General features: G+C 35.2%; 5 protein-coding genes across 5 annotated transcripts; 2 read left to right on the top strand and 3 right to left on the bottom strand.

The window, feature by feature from the left end:
- Positions 1–268: 268 nt before the first annotated feature.
- Positions 269–9,156, bottom strand: LOC146137103 (ELMO domain-containing protein 2-like). The gene is made up of 8 exons (XM_083396338.1): positions 9,019–9,156; positions 8,383–8,651; positions 7,439–7,565; positions 7,018–7,147; positions 4,866–4,940; positions 4,383–4,510; positions 1,421–1,554; positions 269–946 (listed from the first exon to the last, which is right to left on the bottom strand). Exons 2-8 carry the CDS (start codon positions 8,582–8,584, stop codon positions 798–800), a joined length of 945 nt encoding a protein of 314 aa, XP_083252464.1. The 5' UTR covers positions 8,585–8,651; positions 9,019–9,156; the 3' UTR covers positions 269–797.
- Positions 9,157–10,251: 1,095 nt separating this feature from the next.
- LOC146137102 (TBC1 domain family member 20-like) lies at positions 10,252–11,439 on the bottom strand. Its single transcript, XM_083396337.1, has one exon. It carries the CDS (start codon positions 11,399–11,401, stop codon positions 10,268–10,270), a length of 1,134 nt encoding a protein of 377 aa, XP_083252463.1. The 5' UTR covers positions 11,402–11,439; the 3' UTR covers positions 10,252–10,267.
- A 501-nt stretch (positions 11,440–11,940) lies between these two features.
- Positions 11,941–13,622, bottom strand: LOC146137101 (dolichyl pyrophosphate Glc1Man9GlcNAc2 alpha-1,3-glucosyltransferase-like). The gene is made up of 2 exons (XM_083396336.1): positions 12,409–13,622; positions 11,941–12,216 (listed from the first exon to the last, which is right to left on the bottom strand). Exons 1-2 carry the CDS (start codon positions 13,590–13,592, stop codon positions 11,964–11,966), a joined length of 1,437 nt encoding a protein of 478 aa, XP_083252462.1. The 5' UTR covers positions 13,593–13,622; the 3' UTR covers positions 11,941–11,963.
- Positions 13,623–14,572: 950 nt separating this feature from the next.
- Positions 14,573–15,565, top strand: LOC146137100 (leucine-rich melanocyte differentiation-associated protein-like). Its single transcript, XM_083394952.1, has one exon. The coding sequence runs from the start codon at positions 14,793–14,795 to the stop codon at positions 15,510–15,512; it is 720 nt and encodes a 239-aa protein (XP_083251078.1). The 5' UTR covers positions 14,573–14,792; the 3' UTR covers positions 15,513–15,565.
- A 347-nt stretch (positions 15,566–15,912) lies between these two features.
- Positions 15,913–23,140, top strand: LOC146137099 (PHD finger protein 10-like). The gene is made up of 12 exons (XM_083396329.1): positions 15,913–16,198; positions 16,404–16,534; positions 17,010–17,093; positions 17,380–17,516; positions 18,013–18,144; positions 19,006–19,115; positions 19,250–19,361; positions 19,721–19,802; positions 20,168–20,283; positions 20,931–21,033; positions 21,724–21,912; positions 22,283–23,140. The coding sequence occupies exons 1-12, from the start codon at positions 15,927–15,929 to the stop codon at positions 22,813–22,815; spliced, it is 2,001 nt and encodes a 666-aa protein (XP_083252455.1). The 5' UTR covers positions 15,913–15,926; the 3' UTR covers positions 22,816–23,140.
- Positions 23,141–23,256: the final 116 nt, after the last annotated feature.

Here is a 23,256-nt window from a genome sequence, read left to right as displayed (position 1 = left end):
GGTATAAAAGTTTTCTGAAGCCGCATGTTACAGCCGATGGTTTAAAAACGATTGTGACAATTTGACATGCAACCAATGTGCAGCGTTGCGTGTTATTTCTTAAATGGTACGCCAAAACACCCGACTATGGCACACATTTTTTTGTTTTTTGCGTAATATTCAAGCAAATAATCTCGGCACCAAATTGCGTCATACGTAAAAAACCCTTTGGAAACAAAAATACCTTACCCATGACCGGTTTGCGACGGCGCTCGCTTGAGATGCGCGACTTTCTATCCTAGAAAGAGACTAGTTTTTTCTGGGAGCTCATTAGGTTCTTTTTATTTTACCATATCGCCGGGCTTCTCGACTAAGATGGAGCAGTATAAGTGACGTTGCTCTGTCTGTCTCTTTAAGATTACACGCCAGCGACCGACCGGACATGTGGCGGCGGGCAAACTTTGCCAAATAAGCAATTGGTAGCTATAAGGTTAAAACAAATGGTTTGTCTTGTAAGACCAGGAGTTTTGTTAGAGATGTACAAAAATAAAAAAAATTGTAAGCAAAAAGATATCCAGACTTGTATTTTCCGAAAGTATTTCAGCTATTTTAGTTATTCAGGAGACGACAACAAAAGGGTCCGGCCAGATCACAGTTATCCACGCGATTATGGAACACCACAGATGTCTCAAGTGTTGCTGCGCTCTGCAACCGTAACTCATAAGTTCACAAGGAAGCAATAGCTCAAACATGTCAAGGAAAAAGTTCAATTCAATTCACTAATACAAAAACTAGCTGTGTCGACATGTTCCGAGGGTTCAATGTTCGATCACCAGCCTGGCAGACGGCACAAAAGTAAGAATATCTTGAACCGTTTTGAGGAACTGGGACCTTACTTTGCTGAAGGCCATCACGTTTTCAGGTTCCGATTTCACCCAAAACTTGTCGAACTCGTAGAAAAGGTAACCTAGACAAACACTAAAGGTGCTAATTTAGCTTGAAAAAGAATATTTATCAAGACAAAAATTTAGAACTCACAGATTCAATAGCTAATCAATTTAGTTTTGTAATTTTAAAAAGTGGGAAAAGCTTTTAAAAATAGGTTTCTTGCAATATGCATACTACGTCATTAGTATGATGAAACGAGCTAAATGACGTCATTAGTATGACGAAACGAGCTAAATAGATGAAATTGCGACGCTAAAAAGCTAAGTAGATGAAATTGCGAAATTTATATATTAATTAGTTATTGGCAGCGATACCCCAATATCGGACGAGTACCGATACTGCCACTTGTGTATTATCGGCTCCGATCCGATATTATCGGACATCCCTATTTAAAACGAAGAAATAAATGTTTGTTTGAAATAAGGTTCTCTGATAATTTCAACTTCGAGGCAATACCTCACACAAATGCTAGTATTTGTAGCAGGATACTCACAATATACTTGGTGGAAGTGCTTCATGTCAGGCCTCCCCATGACTGTGTTGAAGAAGTGAGATCTCAGTCTTCCGTCACTCATGAGCTCGTGAGTCATGCTCGTGATGTTGATGCCGGCGATCGCATATGAATACCTGCATCACGAAAGATTTACACTCACTCACGAGGTTAATCAGACCAGTCGTGTTCACAACTCACTTTTTCATGATTCACCGTCACTTGCAAGACATAAATATCGATGTTAAACGAACAAAAAACATAATAAAATCCATATATATATATTATATATATATATATATATAGTGTTACAATTTCCTATCAAAATACGTGATAAACTTTGTAGTAGGGTTCAATTGCTTCGCCTAATTCCATTTACCTATTTTTGGTTGGTTTAAGACAAAAAAAAAACTTTTCTTTTGCGAAACGCACAAAATTACTTAATGGTCCCCAGTGTGAGAATCACCAGCAGATGGTAGCTGACACATTACACACATGTGTACGACTGTTATGTGGAACTTTTAAATACGTTTACAGCTATAAGCAAGTGAATGATTTGCTAGAGTATATGGAACTTCGGTTTTTACGGATTTAAAGTCTTAGCAGTCTAGGGATGACCAACAGCTCTCCAACAAATTTTATGCGACACGTTAATGTTGTATACGACTTATTAGTCGGCCTTGAAAGCCGATAGTTACATTTAGGAATGTCCGATAATAGGATCGGAGCCGATACTTGATGCCAAGTGTGACAGTATCGATACTAGTCCGATACTTGGTTGGTATCGGTGACGATCAGGTACCGAAGTAATAAAGTAACTTTCAGCTTTAACTTGTTTCGCGTTCCTGGTATTTAAAATAACTTGGAAGGGGAAAACATCACAACATATTCGCTTGAGTAAAACACGTGATAAAAGAAATGACTAGTCGGGTTCATTTCCTTCGCCTATTTCAATTTATCTACTTTTGGTTGGTTGTACGACTGAAAAGCTTTTTAATCGCACAACCAAAAAAATTGCCTAATGGATCCCACTATGAGAATCACTGTACCAAGCACATTATACGCATGTGTACGACTGGTATGTGTAACTTTTAAATACGTGAAGCCAAATCACATTTCCAAACACGTTTTCAAATCATCAAGCTGCTTATAGCTGTAAAATATTTCTGTATACATTTAAGCAGGGTTTCATTGGCCGAATACAGGGTTAAAATAAAACGCTGAACAGAAACTACAACTGCTAGTTATACTTTGAAGTCTAGGGCTGACCAACAGCTCTCCAACAAGTTTTATGCGAGTTTTAGTTAGCTTTGAAAACCGATAGTTACATTTAGGAATGACTGATAACGTCAGTTCGGAGCTGATACCCGTTCTGAAGAGGTAGCACCAGTATTAGTGCGGTACCTGGTTGGTCCAATACCAAGTAAAAATAAAAATTTCAGCTTAAACTTCAATTCAACGAAGTGATTCTACCTTAAAAGGTGAGTTTATATTTAAATAGTAGGTCAACAACTCGGTGTATCTAAACATTCTAATGCCAAAGCAAATTGAATTTCCATCTATATGCCTATTTCAACAAGGTAATGGTGTCGTTTGGTAACAGATAGCGATACTGTTCGTAGAACAAATCGGGTTTGGGAGTAAAATGTCAATTACCGTACATATCTAGTTGCATTCAGGATAATTCGAATGGCACGAAATCAAAACAGAGATCGCATATTTGGAACCGGAAATATGCTATTGCGAATCACCACCGACAATTTCGCAAGAACTTATAAAGTTTTTTGTAAATACTTTTTTATGTTATTCTTCATTTAACAAACATAAAGTTTAAGTTCGACATAAAATTTGCTAACGCGATCGCCAATCCTTACAGTTATCCAGACCTTTATGAAAAGAGTTAGGTGACCCTGAGCTAAACTAAAAACTTAAGTTAGTAGCGAAGACAATACAAACGCGGTAACGGCTTAACAATGCACCTAAATTGCAGGTGTAAACTAATTTGACTATAAAATGATTTTTTTTATAATAATACGTTGTACGACCAAAGACGTATTAGTCAGCAGACTACAAACTTATTTTAATAACAAATTTTACCTAACGTGTGATTTACAAATTTTAACAAATTTTACCAAACGATTGAGACAAAATTTGACTTTAGGCTAGCCATAAAAATAATTGGTCAGCAGGCTGTGTGTGGACGCTGAGTGAATTTAAAAATCGATATCATTATTAATTCATAATATTAATAATAACAACCCTTCTGGCGAACTGAAAGGGAAGGATCTGATTAATAGAAGAGGTCTTCTCAATTCTCGAAAATTTACCATCACGTCTAATGAGAAATTCCATAGGAAACCCTACTCGACTATACAGTATAATGCATTTTAAAAAAAACTATAAAGTCATTTATCAACTCATTACAATTAAAGGCACATAACAGAGATTCGTAAATTGCTCGAAATAACGGCATTTTAAACCAAACCTATTCAATATAAATTGTTTTACAAAGTTATGAGTCACACTTCATTTTTTTCCTATTAAGCATCGCGTCTCGCCGTTCAGTTACTGTTTTCAAAATGACTCAACAAAATTAATTCCTGCCAATTGTGATGCGCAAAGTTCCAAGTATTAGTGCAAAATGCGACTGAAAAATAATATCTGCTTAAGTGTGTGGTGGAAATGTGTAGACAAACAACGTGACAACATTTTTGGGTGCATTTTGAACCTTTCAAATATCTCTTTATTCATTTCCAACATACTACTAAAAGTGAACAAATGAATAAAGATTTACTTGAAACGTTTAAAATCCTACTTCTAAATGGGCTTTAATATTCATTCAACGTCTAACTACAACCTCCAGCTATTATCAACCACACTATTAGACGCAGACTATTGAAACAAAAGAATTGTGACACAGAATGGTATACATCGTTAATTCTGGGCTTAAATCATGCGTTCTTACCCGTGTTTAGGGTGGAAGGAGTGCTGAAGGGTTTGTGTGGCAAGTTGGGGATGATTCTCAGCAAAATAAACAAGGTTAGAGAGCCCGAGGAGTCCCATACCTCGGAAGTCGGTCTTCGGGTCGTCACCCTAACATAAAACAAACTCTGGTAAACTAGTAAAAACTACTGGATCCGATCCGATTGTGTTTTTATCAGGATATACAATAAAAAGACAAGATTATACTCTATAAAGACAAACTGTATTGAGCTCTCGACGAGCTTTCGCACATCCATGCTTCATCTGATAATAATACAGAAAAAAAGTACCTTTTCACAATGTCAAAAAAAATATATATATATATTTAAAACGTTTAAAATGCTGCTTGCTTCTGTATAAGATTTGATATTTTTACTGTACAACCTCCAGCCATTATCGAAATTTTATTTATTTTCATACACTAACAGTCCAACTTTATATTAAAATACTTGTACATGTTGGTTACCTGGAATCCAATATTACACCATTGTTTTGAAACTCTGCTTTCCAGAGGTTCATCGGGACGCAAAAGTTGCCAAAGCTAAGCAAAAAGAAAGAAATAAATATATATTTCTCCAAGTAAATGAATGGCATCATCAGTTTACCTTGATTCAAATAAATCAATTATGAATCAAGTAAAATTTTAATATATTTTAATTGGTTTTAACAGGCATTTATATATATTTCATAAAAAGAAACAATAATGTAAATCATGTCACAAAAGTGTGAGGTAAATTTTAATTGGGTTGAATATTGTGGTTTAACAGGCTTTTATCTATATTTCCTAAAAAAACGCTTTTTACTTTAGAAATTGTGCTGTTTTCCAAAACACATTTTTTTTTAAATAAATCGATATTAATTGAATGAACTCTCTAACATCGTTCCATTTAATCAAGTGTTTTATCACTCCAAATGAAATTTAGTTTTGGAAAAAACACGGATGTTTCAACAATAAAACCTGGCCAAGGAGCACAAAAAATGTTAACAATGCTCTTTGATCTAATGGCTCCAAAGTACAAGATTATTACCAAACAGTTTGCATAAAATAAAAGGCTTTAATAAAAAAAGTTGAACTACTGATGGCCGCAAATAATCAGATATTCATTATTAAAAAGGATAATTTAAACACATTAACCTCATGAAATTAAGCCTTTGTGGGGATTAAAAAAATTAAAACATTTAGTTTTAATTTTAATTTACAATTTGAGCTAAAAATATCAGTTAAATAAAATAAACCTGTTAAAATTAGCAGGCAAATAAAAGCAAGGAAGTACTTTAAGGATTCTTAGACCTTATATGACTCATTTAATGTGGCCTGGAAAAACCTTACTTCATCATAAAGACAGGAAGCGCCTGCCTGTTGGGATTAATTAGAAGCTAAAATTAAAGATGCGTCAAACCTTGTGACATTATTAAGAGGGTACAGTGGTGTTCGAGGGGCAAGTTTGTTATTATGCTTATAACTAGGGTGATTATTTTTTGACTTGTCGTGAAATAGCATATGTGAAAGTCAAAATTTGTCAAAATTATTTCAACTCAGACTGGAATAAAAATGCACATAAATCGTTTACAAAATTAAACAAAAAACTGTAGTCAGCTTTTTAAAATTATCTTCTGTTTTTTTTTTATTTCAATTTTATCAAAAAAAATTAGTTTTGATTTATATCCAATGACATTTTAACAGTATTATATCTTCATGAGAGCAAAATACAGTATACGCGAGCAGAATGAACCACCAAGGCATCTCTGATTTGGACAATGCAATTATTTTTTTGTTGTATTTCAACTGTTTACACCACATTTTTCTAATTCAGCAATTTCATAGCTGTTTGTCTTTTTGAAATAACAAAAATATCAACAAGTATTTTCAACAGCATTTACCCGAAAAAATAACTGATAATTGCGTTCGGTTTGTAGTCGGTTAAACATCAAAAATGTGTGGTTGGCGACGCCAAGATACAAATACAGTACTTCAAACAAAAAAAATGTTGTTTAAATCAATTTATTTCTAACAGGTCAAAATTTTAATTTTTCAAGTTAAAATTTCTTATTTTTTTAAGTCAAAAAATAATCGCCCTACTTATAAAACAATGTGCACCCAGTCTGGCATAATCTTTCCAGCTTTCTGGTGACAAAATTGTCCGCATTTTTTTGCACCCTATAATTTTCTGCTCTCCTTGATTTAAACGCTGTGTTTTCGAAGGAATGTATAAACCTTGTCAGCTTTAGACGATGTACAAAGACGATAATCAAGAAATAGTTATCTGAGAGTTAACATATTTTAATAATTTTGAATGCAAATAAATAATAAAGAAAACAGTCATCGGCTTTGAGTGGATTTAAAAAAATAAACGCTTCATAAACCAGCAATGCATTTTTTGCACTAAACAACACGCTTCACAACTTTTTTAGCAATAAGTTTTGTGTTTTTTTGACTGATTCTTCAGCTAACATAGTTGCTAAATAACCGACATTCTGCCATACTGGTGCAAACTATTTAATGATTGGGAATAAATAAATTTGTAACCAATCCCAACAAAACATACAGGTGAATGTGAAATAACTTCTTGAAAAATGTAAAAATATTAACCAGACCAGAGCACTCGCTATTGTCCCACCTTTAAAAGCATTTTTTCGTGATTCTTGTTGCTACAATCGTACTTTTCACTTCGCAGTGCCTCAACATCTCCAAAGAGCGACTCATAACCGTAAATTTGCTCCAAGCAAGTACGCAGAGTTAGAGAAAACCTTGGGTGTAAATAATTAAAAAACAAACATTATAGGCTTATATGCATTTGGCAAAAAAAAAACACATTAGAATTTTGATAATTTCATCAAACATAAATTTATGCACATACCAACTTTTCTAAAATAAAACTATTTACATTTCACTGATTTTGAAATGATTTTTGTTCCTAACTTAGCAAAATTTTCCTAACTCAGTTAAAAAACAATTATTGGTACATAAATAATTGCATTATTTTGGCAAATATTTTAAACTATTGAAAATTTGTTAACTAAGTTGGGAAAACGTCGCACTTTGGATTTGTTTCCTCCACGATGTGTTTGATTTGCATTATTTGCTTGACGGCTGCTTCGATGTCACTTGGTTCCTCTTCGATGATTCGTCGCAGTTCAACACGCTTTGATCTCCTCAGACATTCCTCTGTAAATTTAGCGATGACTTTATTTTAAAGCACAATGATTGCAGGTTGTAGTTAGGCAGAGAATGAATATCAAAGCCCATACAGAAGTAGGTAACATTTTGTTAACGTTTCAAATAACTCTAAAAATAATGGCTGGAGGTTGTAGTTAGACATAGTAAGAATGACAAACCTTATAATAGAAGTAGATAACATTTTAAATGCTTCGAATATTAATAAACACAAAGTGATCATATAAACAACAACTTAAATATAATGAAAATGAATAAAGCTATATTTAAAAAGTTTAAAATGCTACATTCATTCTACTTTCAATAAAAATATCAAATCCATAATATTCGATAAAATCGACATTTCGCAATTTACAGACGTTTCAGCAATAACTCATGCGATCATCAGTGTACAAATCAAGTGAAGATAAAAGCGATAAAACGTAAAAAGAAAACATTCTACTTTATTACTATTTAGGCTTTAATATTCATTCTAGCCTATAGACGGTGGAAATGCCTAATTATCAAAAAAAGCAAATTGTTGAAAAATACATTTATTATTTTTTATAGTCCAAGCAACACAAGAAGTGAAGTGAAGGCACTGGCATTTTAATATTTATAAAACTAGATCAAACCAATTTAAAAAATATATCTATTTTTTAAAAATTACTCACTTGTAAATCAGCTATAGTGTGTCTATTATAAAATATGTATATTATTTAATATACACAAAAAAACAAAAGCTTGTTTCTTTTTGAAAATGCGCATCAAATTATTACCTGTAGCTCACAATTATGCCACAGGAATTTAAATGCAATTTAAAACTTACCGACTTTCACAGTACAAACACCATCTTTGTGCTTCTGAATAATTCTTTGCAATTGACAAGTTCCGGTCACAACACGAACAAGCCACTTGATGATGGAACGTAATATTGCCACTTGATAAACCAGGTTAAGTATCGAGGTTGAAGATTCAGTTTTTAGAGGAGTTGTCGTTCTTTTTCCTGCCCGTAGCGAGTGTTCAGGCATCGTTGTTTTTAAACAGGTTGTACGCCAAAATAAAACAAATGTTTTTTTGCTTGTTTGAAAGTCTAAACTGAAACGAATTGCATCAAATTAAACAACAGCATAATGCACAACAAGTTACTTTTTAACGATTTGTAGGATACATAACAGGTAAACAAAAAATTATCTTATTTTTAAAAGGATTTAAAATAAATTAAAAAATTCACTGAATAAGAGTCTGTAGATCTCTCACCGACTAAAAAAAAACATGTTAAAAATGTTAGAGTTAAAAAATAAATTTGGTTACAGTAACTGACAACTAACTAAACACAAAAGGCTGCATTTAAATTCCACTTAGTAGTGATAAGCACTATAAGGAATGTTAAAAGGCTTGAAATCCTAGCATAACATCTTGCTTAATCAGAACATGCAATAATAAAACATTCATTGGTAAATACCTTGATCTAAAAAAAGTCAGTAAAGAAAATGAATCTGCTATCCAAGGACGCCACCAAAATTATAGTCAAGTAACCACAGAAGAACTGAATAAATCGTTGAACGAAAAAAGAAAGATCAACCAAGCTGCATTAGTGCCTTGAGTGACACAAGAGGAAGGAAAAGGTTGGCGATCCATTTAAACTGCGCAGAAAAAGGGGAATTCCAAACTGTTGCAGCTGGTGCGAGAAGAAATAGAAAAAGGAGAAGATTAATGTGAAAGTAGGTGGTACTCAGCATCACATGAGAATATGCTGATAGTGATTTTATCAATTTATGCTGCCGATCTACTCGGCCTTTTTGCTTCGAAATTTATTACCAAGCTATGTTCAAATTTCACAAAAAATAACAGACAACTTTTTTTTTCCAAATTGGAATGCTTAAAAATATCGTGCCATTATAAGGAAATTAGTTTCTTTGAATTTAAACATTTATCATCAAAAAATGTTATTTGGTATAAATTTCTAAACAAATCCAGCGCAATAATTTAGTCAGTGGAAAACCAAGGTAATCACAGTGACAGAAGTAAAATAGCTATATTTATAATCAATTCAATCTATAACCAGGCAGTATATATATTTAGAATTAAAATAACAACTTCATTGCACATTCAAAATAAATCATGACACCTAAAAAAATACTATGGCAGAATATAATATGCAGAAATTACCACTTTTCTATCTATCCTTGGTTAATAAACCAACCACAGTTTTACCAAGAAATCCAAAAAATTATATAATTAGTTATTAGTGGATGTATGAAAAGATACACACATGTTCAACAACCAGGTAAGATTCAAACCTTAGTTGTTTTTCTGGCCTGCCTTACTCGCATAATTAATAGACAGATTTGATAAGTTTGCAATGGCTTTCGTGAAATAATCCTTATTAGGGTTAGAAAATTAACAGTGAAATGAGTAGCTTTTAGGATAGATATATATTATATATATTCTTATTTAGCACTAACCTTTGCATGTCAATATTTTTATGTCGCTCAAATATAGTAGTGTCACAAAAAGACATTTTTTTAATTGAAAGACTGCCACCAGATTATCATTTAATCAATCAAACAAACTATTTTGTGAGTAACAGCGTTCAGTGTCATTCACCTGACGAAGGATTAAAATTACCAGAGGAGCTGTTTTTGATTTATATTACCATGCCTGGTAGCAACAGTTTATATAAAATATTTGGTGTGCTGCTGATATCAAAACTAGAAGCCAAAAAGTTCAGGAGCCCATTCTAGCGCTTTTCCCCCGATTGCAATGAGCGCAGCCCCAACAGCGCCACCTAGTGCGATAGCAACCGTCTTGGTCGACTGCTTCCATCTTGAATCCACCGATGGCTTCTCAACGACTTCAGCTACTTTTTTCTCAACCAAGCCCAGTCTTTCGAGCACAACGTCTGGCGCTTCGTGTTTCGCAACCAGCGCAAAGTCGCAGAATGTCGAAATGGCGAGGTTCTTCTTGTAGTAATCGGCGGCCTCATTTGCCAACGATGAAGGAGGGAATTGAATGTAAAAGTCTGACGCTTTTTGAATGAGCATTTCCAACGGAAGGTCAGGAGTTCTCGCCAACTTTAGCAGAAGCGAATAAACTCGTGGCATGTCGCACTCGCCGTGAAGAATTTGGTCGGAGTTGGCGAGGACAATTTGTGCGGCAAAATACACCGGCATTAGCGGATGACAGGAAAGGAAAAAGTCATACAAGCGTTCAATGTCCTTTTGCTCAGGTACAACGTAGCTGTACCAGGTTATCAACCAGCTTAGCGCAAACACGGTGCCAACTTCGGCTTTTTCGAGGTAATCAACCAGTTTTGGATTGGCGCGTTTTAAAATGGGAATAAGGTAGTTTAAAATGTGGGTGGTACTGTCCATTGTGGGGTCCATGAAGTCGCGAAGGTGGTGGGTGGACAACCTCTCCAGCATTGCAAGTGATGATTCCTCTTCACATACAAGCATAAACGTGATGCAAATGTCATGATAACCTTGGTAATAACAAAGCTGGGGGTGCAGCGTTAACACAGAGAGGATGAGGTCAGTCAAACGTTCTTCCAGAGCCACTTTCTCGTCTTTCGAACAATTTTCTGGCATTCTTTTGCCTGAGCGTTCAACGTCCAAAACCACTTGCCGGTACTCTTTGTGGCTTCTCACATCTTTGGGATGCGCCACGGTATTTTTAGAAACATCCAATAGGTGGGGCCATACCCTTCTTCGCGCCTCACTGCACACAAGCCCACCGGGAGCAATAGCAAGGCGTCGAAGCGTAACTATGTCCGCCGGGTCCTTCAGGAGCGCTTTGTTTATTTCATTTAACTTCAGTCTTAATTTGTCCTTGCTTGGGTTCATCTTTCATTCTACTTTGAACAAGTTACAAAACTTAAACCTGTAATGAAGGAAAATCGTGTGAGAATTTTTTTAGGTAAAAAAACGTTTTTAGCGCTGAACACCAAGGATGTCCAATATTCTAGGTTTTTTCTGATTGTTCGATTATTTTGGAGAAAGTATTAATACCTGATCCGATACCAAATGACAGCATTACTATTGTCCACAATATTTATATATATTTTTAGGTAAAATATAAAATTTAATGTTTTCTAGTGTTAAGCCAAATTTGTTTTTGCATTAGGAACTCAGTTCTCTTTGATTGTTATTAAATTATTGATTTTTATTTTTTGTAGTAAAAGATAAAAGACACTAGTTGGATCGTAAACCATGGCTTAAACCCTTTATAAGTTTGGAATCGGATTAGCACTGGTACCACAGTGGTATCAGATGAATACTGATATTAACATTTGGCATTGTGTACCGGATATGGACATCCCTACTTAGCACCAAGATAATATAATGCAAACTTTGAACATGAAAGGTATGCATAGTAATAAAGAAACATGGAATTACAGCATTTTTACTATTTCATCTTTTTTGCATACGTTTTTGTTTGTACTTCTGTGACATTATCAAACAAAAACTGCTTGTACAAAAGCACATAAGAATATGTTACGCCAACAGCACAATACACAGATGTTACCATTAGTGGCAAGTAGACAAAACGCTTAAGCTGCGGGATAGTTGCAGCTAACGCACAAAACAATTCCACAAAAATAAGGCCATACACATAAACAGATTCAACATAATTTAAAAGAGGAAGATTAGATTTCAATCCAAATTGATGGTTGTGAATATAACCGACTGATAAAAAAGAAAATATGATGTAAACAGAAAACAAACAAATTTTTGTTACGGTTTCAAAATAAGTAAAAAGAAGTGGAAACAAAGAATAATGACCACAAGCTTGCAATATTAGGAATACAGCAGCATCACCTTTTGACCCGTTAACGGCCAGAAGTGTTAGTGGCAGAAGTGCCATTAAAATTGCTTTTTCATGAACGTGCCAACCAAACATGAACGAGCTCAACGAACACAAGACAAGCGACCGTAAAAACTGATTAAAGCTATTTCCATCCGTTTTGCACGGACTAACCCACATCTTAACGAGACATGGGACAATAGAAATTAACGTTAGAACAAAGGTGGCCACCGGTGGAACGGATGGCAGCACACTATGCTCTATATTCTGCACAAGGCCACTCGTGCTCGAACCTGCTTTGGTGATGTTTTGAAAGCCATACTTTAGGTTTACTTGGTGCAAAAGTTTGTCGGCAAAATTATAAAGAGCCCAGAAGTTTGGAGCCCAGTAAGCGTGAGTGAGGCCACGTTTAAAGGGAAATAATCTGCTGACAACTTGAGCAATATGTTCGATGAATGGGCCGTATGTAATCGCAAAAATGCTCAAGACAACAGTTCCTAGAACAAATAAACGGCTGAAACTAAAAGATTTTAATGCATCTAATCCAGTCTTGCACTTGTCCATGCAGTAACATCGCAGCAAATAGATTCCATAAACTGGGGCGATATAGAAGAATATGTGCTTAAAATTGATGAGGATGGCAAACCATAGCGAAGCCCACACAAAATTGCCTTTCATCATATTAGCAAATGACAAAAAAAGAATTCCAAACAAAAACCCATTATATTGAAAATGAATGTGGTCCACTATGAGAAGTCCACAGCTAAATGAAATAAGAGAAAAAAATATAACCTGGACGTCATATTCGTTGCCTGCATTTCTTTTTACTTTGGACTTTACCGTTGGGTGAAGAAATTTTGCACATTTGTAAGTAGCATAAAACAACACAAAGTCGCATATTATTACAGAGCCCCTTTGGAAATATACAGTAGCCACACTTTTGTAGTTTAGATTTGAAATGTTCACAATATCCTTGTCACAATAAACTGCAATTTGTGAAAGGAGCCATTCAAACCACGCAAATAGGGGAGGGTAGTCCAAAGTCCATTCAGAGGTGTCTTCAAAGTACCACAAATGATGAGGTAAGCTGTGTGTTATTGCCAGCCAGTTGCGATGAACCTCAAAATCAGTTGAAGTGTACGACGGCATCAACAGAAGTTTTAGCATTGTTGACAGGATTAGTATTGCTAATGAAGATGAAATAGTGTATGTGTGTAAAGTCTCCATCATCTTCTAATGTAAAGCAGCAAAAATGTCACTTTAAACTGCAACAAAAAAGGAAACGTTGCTGAGCAAGAAAATTGATAAGAAAGTGGTAATTTACATAGATGGCTAACATCTTTCGATATAGTACTTCTTTACTGCCATGCAAATTTAGAAATAACTTTATTACACCTGCGAAAATTTTCAACTAGAGTTGTGAATTTTTTATGTTTGCAGTAATCTTATTACAGCAGCGCAATTTTAAGCTGCATAGCATTACCCTGCGCAAAATCCAAAGATTCTAATTTGAGTTTTCTAAACCTCTCTGAGCCCGTGTAGCCCAGTTGGTAGAGCGACAGTCTTGGTATGACAGAAGGTCGTGAGTCCGAACCCCTCTGCAAGCTTGTTTTTCTAGCCTGCCCTGCTTGCATCATTCAATGTCAGATTCAGTGAGTCTGCCATGGCTTTCAGTTTCGAATTTGAATTATACATAGATTTGGTTTGGGTTGTGAGCTATTAAGTGAAATTTCCAAGCTTTGGTATATTTTTGTGATTTATTTTTCAATTAATAATTAAATAAAATTCATTGATTAATTTTTCGGCCCCGGATAAATAGCCTTAGTTAAGTGCCTGTTGGCTATTTACCCCGCTCTTCTTGGTGGTAAAACAAGCATTAGTAAATATATTTCAAATTAAACATCTTCTTTTTTCGAGTTAAGAGCCTCTTCCCAAATAATTACGGTATGCACTTACGATGCTAAAAAATCTTTAAAAAATTAACTTGAAGCTTTTAAAAATAAGTTTATTTAACAAAACATTAATAGGAATAATATTCTATCATTCACTAAAACATAAATTAACAACACTTGAACATGATACCGAACCAAGGTTTTACGCATTTCGCGTCTTGTGTGTCTCCTGTGACGTAACTTTTGAAGCGTGACGTAAAATAGGCAAATTTATTTGTTCGTATTTGCATAAATCTGCTTTGGACGAATAACATTTTCTATTATTGCCACAAAAATGTTTCATTTATTGTTTTCGAATGTGGATTTATTTTGTAAAGTTTATGTAAATAGTTTTTGTTTTTCACGTGACTATTTTGCATCGGCATAAAACTTATAAACTGCTACACGAAAATCTTTTCTTGGGTTGCTACTGACTCTCTTACATTGGAGTAATGTAGCGGGATAAAATAGTTGCGAATATTTTTCTTATATCTCTTTAATGCTGCGACCAAAACCGTTCATATTTGATCGCACAGAATACAACGCAAACGAAATGAGCAATTCCAATTCCGAGATGGAAGAATTTTCGTGGAACTTTGCCGATTGTTCATATTCAGGAAACGACGCAGAATCTATTCCAGGTTTCTTGAAAAAACACCCTGAAGAAATTGTGCGACTCAACATCAGCCATAACAACCTTTCCTGCTTGGCGGAGTTGAAGGTTTTCAAGAATTTAAAGGAGCTCAATGCAGACAACAACGCTATATGCGACACGTCAATATTCCCAAAGCTGACCTCCCTTCAAACTTTAACTTTAAATAATAATCAGCTGGAAGATTTATCGCTGCTTTTGGAGAAGATTTCCGCTAGTTTCCCCTTGCTTTCGTACCTCAGCCTTCTTGGAAACAAAGCTTGTCCCAGCAATCTGTTAGAAACCTCGTGTACACTGGAGCAATACAAGCGCTATCGTTGCCAAGTGGCAAACTCCCTTCCTAACCTAAAATTCCTGGATTTTAAACCCGTTACAAACTTGGAGAGGAATTTGTTGAGCTACGCCGATGAAAATCTGGTTGGGTCTTCACCGATGGAGCCACCAACATCGCAAGAAACTGCGGAAGATAATGACAACAACAGGAAAGTATTGATGGGCCGACTCCGCTATGCCTACGTTGGCAGGAATTCTGAAGGAAACAGATTTATCAGAAATAATGAACTATAAATTTATTGTGACAACTTTAAATCAACATTGCTTCCTCGTATGTCTGTAAACATGTTTGTATTTTGTTGTTTTTGTGATTTTTTTAAGAAACTTTTTATTGTTCAACTGTGCAATATGCTGTAGCTTTTATGCAGTTAAATTTGTGAGTAAAAATGTTATGTGATTCATATATTTAAATTGAAAGTGAACTTTCCATATTTGTGCAATAATACATGATTTATTTGTGACACTGTATGAATATTTTCTTCTGGTCATTGTACAAGGTGTTACTTTTTACTATTTTGGAATTATCAAATTTATTTTGATTTGTGTAAAATTATACAATTGCTTATATACATGTTTAATTACATCACAGTGAAAACATTAACATTAAATGGTGGCTGTTTAACATTTTTTAAGTAATCAAAGGCGATAATGTCGGAAACTGAATGCAGTCAGGCAACTTCAAACAACAATCAGTCATCTGAACCGACTGTTAATCTCGCTCGGAATAATTCCAACGATGCAGAGGTTGAAGATATTCTTTCATCGATTCTGACTCAAATTTCCAACACAGAACTGAGTGACAATGTGGAAAAAGACGCAAAGGTAAAGCAGAACAAAACCAACGGAATAAAAATTGCACCCGGACTTGGACTCAGTGTTACAGGAAGAATAATTGACCCGATCTGTCTGCAACAAAACATGTAAGTGTATAAATACACTACAAGGCATAGTATATGCTGAAAATAAGGTTATTTCTGGTAAATTTTTTGGGTAACATTTTTGTTTATTTAATTAAGTTTTTTTACAAAAATGGATTTAAAGTTTGTCAGTATTAAAAATGTGGTCATTAAATAAAAAAAAAATATTTTTGAAAAACCGATTTTAATAATCAGCATTTTTTGATAGATTTTCAGCTATCAGTGCGGAAAACCTGGTTGAATACCAATGGCCGACTGATAGTTCTGGCGATTACTACATGTTGCAAGAACAAGTTAGCACTTTTCTTAGCATCACTTCATTTAAAAGGAAATACCCAGGTATCCATTCATAAGTTGATTTTGACATGATTGGTCTTTGACACATTTTTTATGTTTCTATCCATTGTTGCTATTGTACAATACAGTTTTTCTCAACACAAATTTGTGAGGACATTTAGTTTGGTTGGGTCGCAGAATGCAGTGGTTCACATGATTAAATTTATTTTAAATGATTCTGATAAAAATGTATCCAATATTTAAAAAAGTTGGGAGGCAATACGAAGACATCGCTCATGTCACTTAAATTTGGATTTATGTAAAAAGTTTAGTAAAGGAATACATGCTAAAAATTTGCTGTTAAACTTATATTTGTTATTTGGGTTGCTACGCATAAAAGGTTTGAAATCACTGCTATAGTAATTAATTTTTAAATGTATATATATGTTTTGGTTGTTATCCATCCCACAAATTACACAATATTCATTTCAGTATTTAATCAAAGTTTTACTTGGTTTAAAACTAAAACTTTGTTTAGAAATTCAACGACGCAAGCTTGATCCTGCAGAGGTCAATCACCTTTTGTCGAGTCATGTGATTAGTGAGGTTCAGGTTACTTTAGGTCAGTTTAAATTGTTGACTGGTTAATGTTTTGCTCAATATTGCGACAATGTTTGATTCAATATCAAATAGTGCAGTGTGTGTCTAACACTGTTTCCATTCCCACCAATAAAGATATGATATGTTTGCTTTTCCTGAAAAACAAACAAATTTCCTATTTTTTTGCCAAAAAAATGTTTTTATTTAGTATCAAGTTAAGTTAACATGCAAAAAAGGAGTTTAATAAATATAGGTATATAAACTGAAAAGTTCATTTAAGTTTCACAAACACCTCTTTAAAATTGAAGGTCTAACAGCTTTGAAGAGCTCCGATGTTTGTGACATGATGGCCAAAGAATACCCGGAAAAGTTCCGTGAATATCACCAAGTAATGCAGGAAAGAGAAAAGCAAAAGCTGAAGAACAACTACAAACAATATGCACAGGTAGGATCCTAAGTTCCCATCGTGGGGGTGCAGAGGAATTTGTGACTACCTGGATTTCTTATGACTTTGTCTATAACAGTGGTGGCGCAGATGTGTCGATTGCAGTTTTACATATATTATTTTTAATTTTGTCAACTTTTTCCTGAATGTTTGATTTTCTATCAGCGGGGTAAATCAAAGTAGTAAATAATAAAACATAGGATACCTAGTGTTTTTTTTCTGGAAAGGAATTGAATGCCTGTATCATTGATAAAGTTTAATATATGTTTGACAGGCCATTGCCACTATAAGTTGTCCTTCATCGGTTTAGCACTGGTTATTTGATAAATTCGCATTTTAAGATTGTATCACTAATAATGACTAAAATTTCTATGTTGATTTGGCTGCGGAGTGACAAAGATAAGTATGACACAAGTCTTGATAGTAACACTTGGCATCATGTATCGCATTATATCGGACATCCGATCTGTTGTACATTTAGTTTTGTGTTTTTCAGTCGACGGTCGTTGAAAAGTCACAGCTGCCAGGACACCTGAAGAAGGCAATGCGTCAAGCAGCTTTCTATAATGCAAGTTTGAATCGACAGAGAAAAGAGGAATATTCCGTCTACTACGACATGACAACCAATGTGAGCTAACTTTGACAACTAGATAATTCTAGTTTTCCAATACAATGAATTAGAGCAAAATGCGGCTAATTCTGATCTAATTTCTGAATTGCTTACAAGTGTGTTTTAGTTCTAGTTATAATCATTTTGTGTTTTACCAAATATGCTATTTGTCCAACAGCATTTTTAATAGCATATGCTAAAGCGTATAAAAATTAGCAAACAAATATTTACCATTCACCTTTTATTAGAATAATTTGCGATTTTGATTTTAAATAATTAATTGTAATTCTAGTTTAAATTTCATTTTAATTCGTTGTTTTAAGAATTCGGTCATTCTAATTCTAATCTAATTTGAAAAACTTGAATGCTCTAATTTTATTTCTAATCTAATTTAAATAAAGCTAAAATAATTCTATTTGTCCAAGTCTAAATGTGAGTGCCACTTTAAGCAAGCAGATAAAATGTTGCTCCATCTGTTTGGGAACAAGTCACTAAAGTACACATGACATATATAACCCTGTTAAATATTTTCGCCAACTCAATGTGTGTAAAATGATATCACCAAGCCTGGGACACTAATAATATCAATGACTTTATATAACAGCTGTATTTTTTTGTTTTCTCATATGATCAAAGCAGGTTAATTTTATAAGATGTAAGGAGAAATAAGTGTATAATGGCACCATCAGCTTTATATGCGAATAGAATATAGAATCCTATTTTAATCTGAGACTCTCAATGTGATTATAGTTTAATATATTTCACTTTGCATAGCATATTTAATTAGGCCATATAAGTCTCAGCACTTGGTTATGACGGTTTGTTGGTGTAAGTAATCTAACATTTACCTGCGCACAATAGTGTTTTGTTTTGTTACAGGTTTTGCAATATCCGAAGCACAAAGTGCGGAAGTTGGATCCAGAGCTTACTAGACCGAGTCTGTACCCATGCACACTGATCCCAGGACAGTTCCAAGAATACTACAAAAGGTTAAATGAACTTCTGATCAGACAATTACATTATTTATTGTAATGGGATAAAGCCACTCCTATTTTTTTTTCTTTTTTTTTATTTCTATTAAAAGATAGAATTTTTTTTCGTTAACTGTTGTTTCTGCTTCCAGCTACACAAAGGACGACCTGATGTACCTCCCTCTCAACACTTCGCTGTACGGACCACCTCATACAGCAGAACCCAACATTGAGGTGGAAAGTTCAGGTTCAGAGGCTGACTCGGTAAGTAAAAAGTTGTAACATATCGAGCTTGTTGGCTTTAATATAACAAACGTTAGTTGTTGGTACACTATGAAAAAGTGTTTTGCAGAATAATTAGCAGATAAGGTTTTAAAATGCGACCTTTCTAAGCAAGAGTTTATGGCTTTAAAAGCGATTTCTTGCAATTGTTTGTGGTCGAACGAAATTAGATTTATGTTTCTTGTTTTTATTTCAAAAAATGCATGTATGTTAAATTTCAGCCAAGTTTTAACATTGAAAGTAACTTTGTGAGCAGAGTACTTTATAAACCATGAAGGCTTACAACTTTACAAGTTTAAGTGACTCAACAAATTTGACCTGATTTTAAATATTTTTTGAAGGAAGCGGACTCGGTGACGACGATGTCATCCGCTCCAAGAAGCATTAAATCGGTTGCATCGGGGAAACACAAAGACAAATGTGGTGGGTTGATCTATTTCTATATCCTAACTATTAAATGAAATATTTTAGTTTCAAACTAATTTTACCTATGTGTAAAGTTGGTAGCATTTTGAAGGTGTCGAACAAATCTTAAGATAAAGACTGGAGGTTATAGTTAGACATAGAATGAATATCAAATCCCATACAGAAGTAGGTATCATTTTGTGGACGTTTCGAATATATTGTATCTTATAAATATTTATTTAATACGTTCAAAATGCTTCCTACTTCTGTATGGGCTTGATATCCTCACTACAGAATACACTGGTTATTTCGTGTTGTTCGTGTAAATTTCCTGTCAAACTGCTCAACTTATAAAGTTTTAAACTCCAAAAAAATACTTTCAGCATCTCCTCGCCAAACCGTGGTTACCTTGGCTACCGTAAACGCCGACAATGACGTATCGATGACGTCACATCATTCGGACGAAGAATCTAACGCTGACGCCGAAGTCGCTGACGTGGTAGGTTGGGTCTTACTCTAACTATGACGTCACCATCCTCACTCACGTAATATTATTACGTCACTAGTGTGTCACTAAACCAAACTGCAGTTGTTAAAATAAGAAAGAATTGAAACCATGAGGTTTTGATGTTGTTCGGTTTCGTGACTGCACTTTATTAAAGAAGTGAAATTTGTTTCTTGTTTAGAAAGGTTTAAAATTAATCTTCGTGGAATAAATCCTAATTGCAATTCGGAGCGACAAAGTTGCATTTTGGTTTAAATTAGTTTGCCTAGATTCACGCAACAACTTTTCGTATGCGCCAGATAGCCTTCAAATTAAAATCTCGTTTTCGAATATTTTAGTTGGACGAGGAAAAATGTTAAGGCTTATCCAGCAGTAAAATGTATTGTTGTGTATATTCATATAGCTGTGTATATTTCATAAAGAATCTTGTAGTTTCGTTTTTCCATGAGTACTAAGTGAAGTTTTGTAATGACCAACGTTTTTTATGGCAAGGACTTGTTATTTATTCAAAAAAATTGATTTAAGTTTTACAAACGAATTGCCTTAAACTAAAGTTATTTTACAAGTGAATTGACTGTGACTTAAGTCTTATCAAAATGATTGGTTTACAAGTTTAACAAAACTGGTTATGTGGTTCGCAGACACCTCTTAATCCTGTGTGCGGGATCTGCGGGAAAGATGAGACGAGCAACAAGAAAGATGTGGCCGAGGACTTGATCAAATGTTCGCAATGCGACAACCACGGTTCGTTATTTCACTACTTTACACTAAATCACACAAATCAATTCAAAGTTAGCTTTAAGTAAGGCCCTGGATAATCACTGGGTTTTATTGACCTTTTTACCTTTATGGTTTCAGAAAACAAAACTTTGATTACATTGTACTTTTGTATTATTCCTGTTTCACTTGTTACTTAGTATATGCTACACCGGATGCTATCAGAAAGGTTTAATGAACTAGTCCGCCTATTCAAGCTGATAGTGTAAGGCCATGCTAGAAAAAAAGGTTCGAACTCACGCCCTCCGGTCATCACCTTATGAGTCATGACTTAAGTCAAGTCATTTAACAATTAAGATTTAGGCATTTTGACTTCCACAAGCGTGCGAGAGTTTGATTTATTGAGACCAGTGTTTCTCCTAAAAACCAAGCGACCAAACAACAGCAAAGCTTTTGTAATTCAATTCTATTCCCTAAATTTATGTGAGCTTAAAGTTAACTAAGCACCAGGCAAAACATATATAAATAAGTTTGAATTAAATAAATATGAACCATGTCTTCGTGTGACAAAAATCTTGTTCACACCAGTCTAAATAACTCCAATCACTATTGTGGTTAGCGACCAACCCATCTCAAACAGCCCACAGGTTTAAATCACTGATATAATGCTGATTACCGTATCACGTCGCGACCTATGACCCCTGACCTCTACCCCAGGTCACCCTTCGTGTCTTGAGATGTCTGACGAGCTTGTGTCGGTGATGCTGACGTACAACTGGCAGTGCATGGAGTGCAAGACTTGCACAATCTGTAGTCTCCCACACAGAGAAGATCTCATGATGTTCTGCGACCGGTGCGATCGAGGATACCACACTTTCTGCGTCAGCCTTCGCGCCATTCCTTCAGGTTTGTGACGTCACTATTAAGTGTCGGTCACTTTTATGTGTCGATCACTTTTTATAGTTTCATGGTAGAAGTCGGGATGTCCAATATTATCGGGCTGGAGCCGATATCTGATAACAAGTAATAGTATCGGTACTCATCCGATAATAGGGTGGTATCGGTACTCATCCGATAATAGGGTGGTATCGGTACTCATCCGATAATAGGATAGTATCTCGATTGACCCAATACCAAATTGATATAAAAATTTCAGCCATGATTTACGATTTAAATCTGCGTGTTTCACTTTCAAAGGTATTTATGGCCACGTGTCGCCTCGGTCAATCAATAAGCCTGCACAAAAACTCGATTTAACTGATAATCCCCCGCGCAGGTGTGTGGGCTTGCTCGCGCTGTACTCACGCCGACCCCGACTTCTTAAGGAGGCGACGCAAACAACTCAAAGCACTCCTCGGTATCCGGAGCACCAGGGGCAGAGGGGGCAAGCGAGGGCGTGGGGGGAGGCCCCGGAAGGGGGTCGAACGTACCCCGGCCCCTGTGGACCTGGACGCTTCGCTGGAGAGCATGGACACATCAGTGCAGGAGGTTAACGATGTAAGCGTGGAAGGGGAGAAGGTTGTTGGTGATTTGCTAGCAAACGACCAAAGTTTAGACGACAACGCTCAAGACGGCCAAGACGCGAAGCAACTCATGCGGAACGACCACCAGATCGGTGACGTCAGTAGCGTTACTAATGGCAACCCTCCAGCAGAGGCTGACACAGTTTGTACAAGTATCACGAAAAGCCCATCCCTCAATGATGTTGATGCTGGTGATTGTGAAGAAACTGCTGAGAATCCTGACCAACCGGACCCTGGCAACAATGTGACGTCACTTGTGGCCGAGGAAAGTGAAACTTTAAACTGATATTTACCTCGCAATGCTGCTACAAACTACTGCCATTACGATTGCTTTATTGAAAAGTGTATTTAGTTTGAAAGTTCGTTTTTGTGCTACCTGCGTTTTGTCCAATTCGTAAAATGGGAAACAGATCACACCAGTTGGTTTGTTTGCTTGAATGTATTCGGGACGGCGAAAAAACGCATTTCTAGGCTAGTAGGAACAAATATTAACAAAAAAGTGGTTCTTTTTCAACTGCGCGCCACACTTTGCAAATAACAAGAAAATACTGGGCGGATGGGCTCCTCTACTAAAAACTATCAGGGAATTAAAATATTTCGCATACTCCTTATTCTTTCTAACTGACCTCATAATTTAAGACCCACTAAAACATAATATAATAAAAACACTCATTTTTATTGAAAACTCAAGATTTGAAACGAAAACTATGTTAATTTAAATATGTAA

Source organism: Ascidiella aspersa, chromosome 8 (genome assembly GCF_963924565.1).
Source record: "Ascidiella aspersa chromosome 8, kaAscAspe10.2, whole genome shotgun sequence".
NCBI classification, from domain to species: Eukaryota; Metazoa; Chordata; class Ascidiacea; order Phlebobranchia; family Ascidiidae; genus Ascidiella; species Ascidiella aspersa.
Note: the sequence above shows the minus strand (reverse complement) of the source record. Positions and strands in the feature narration are given on the sequence as shown.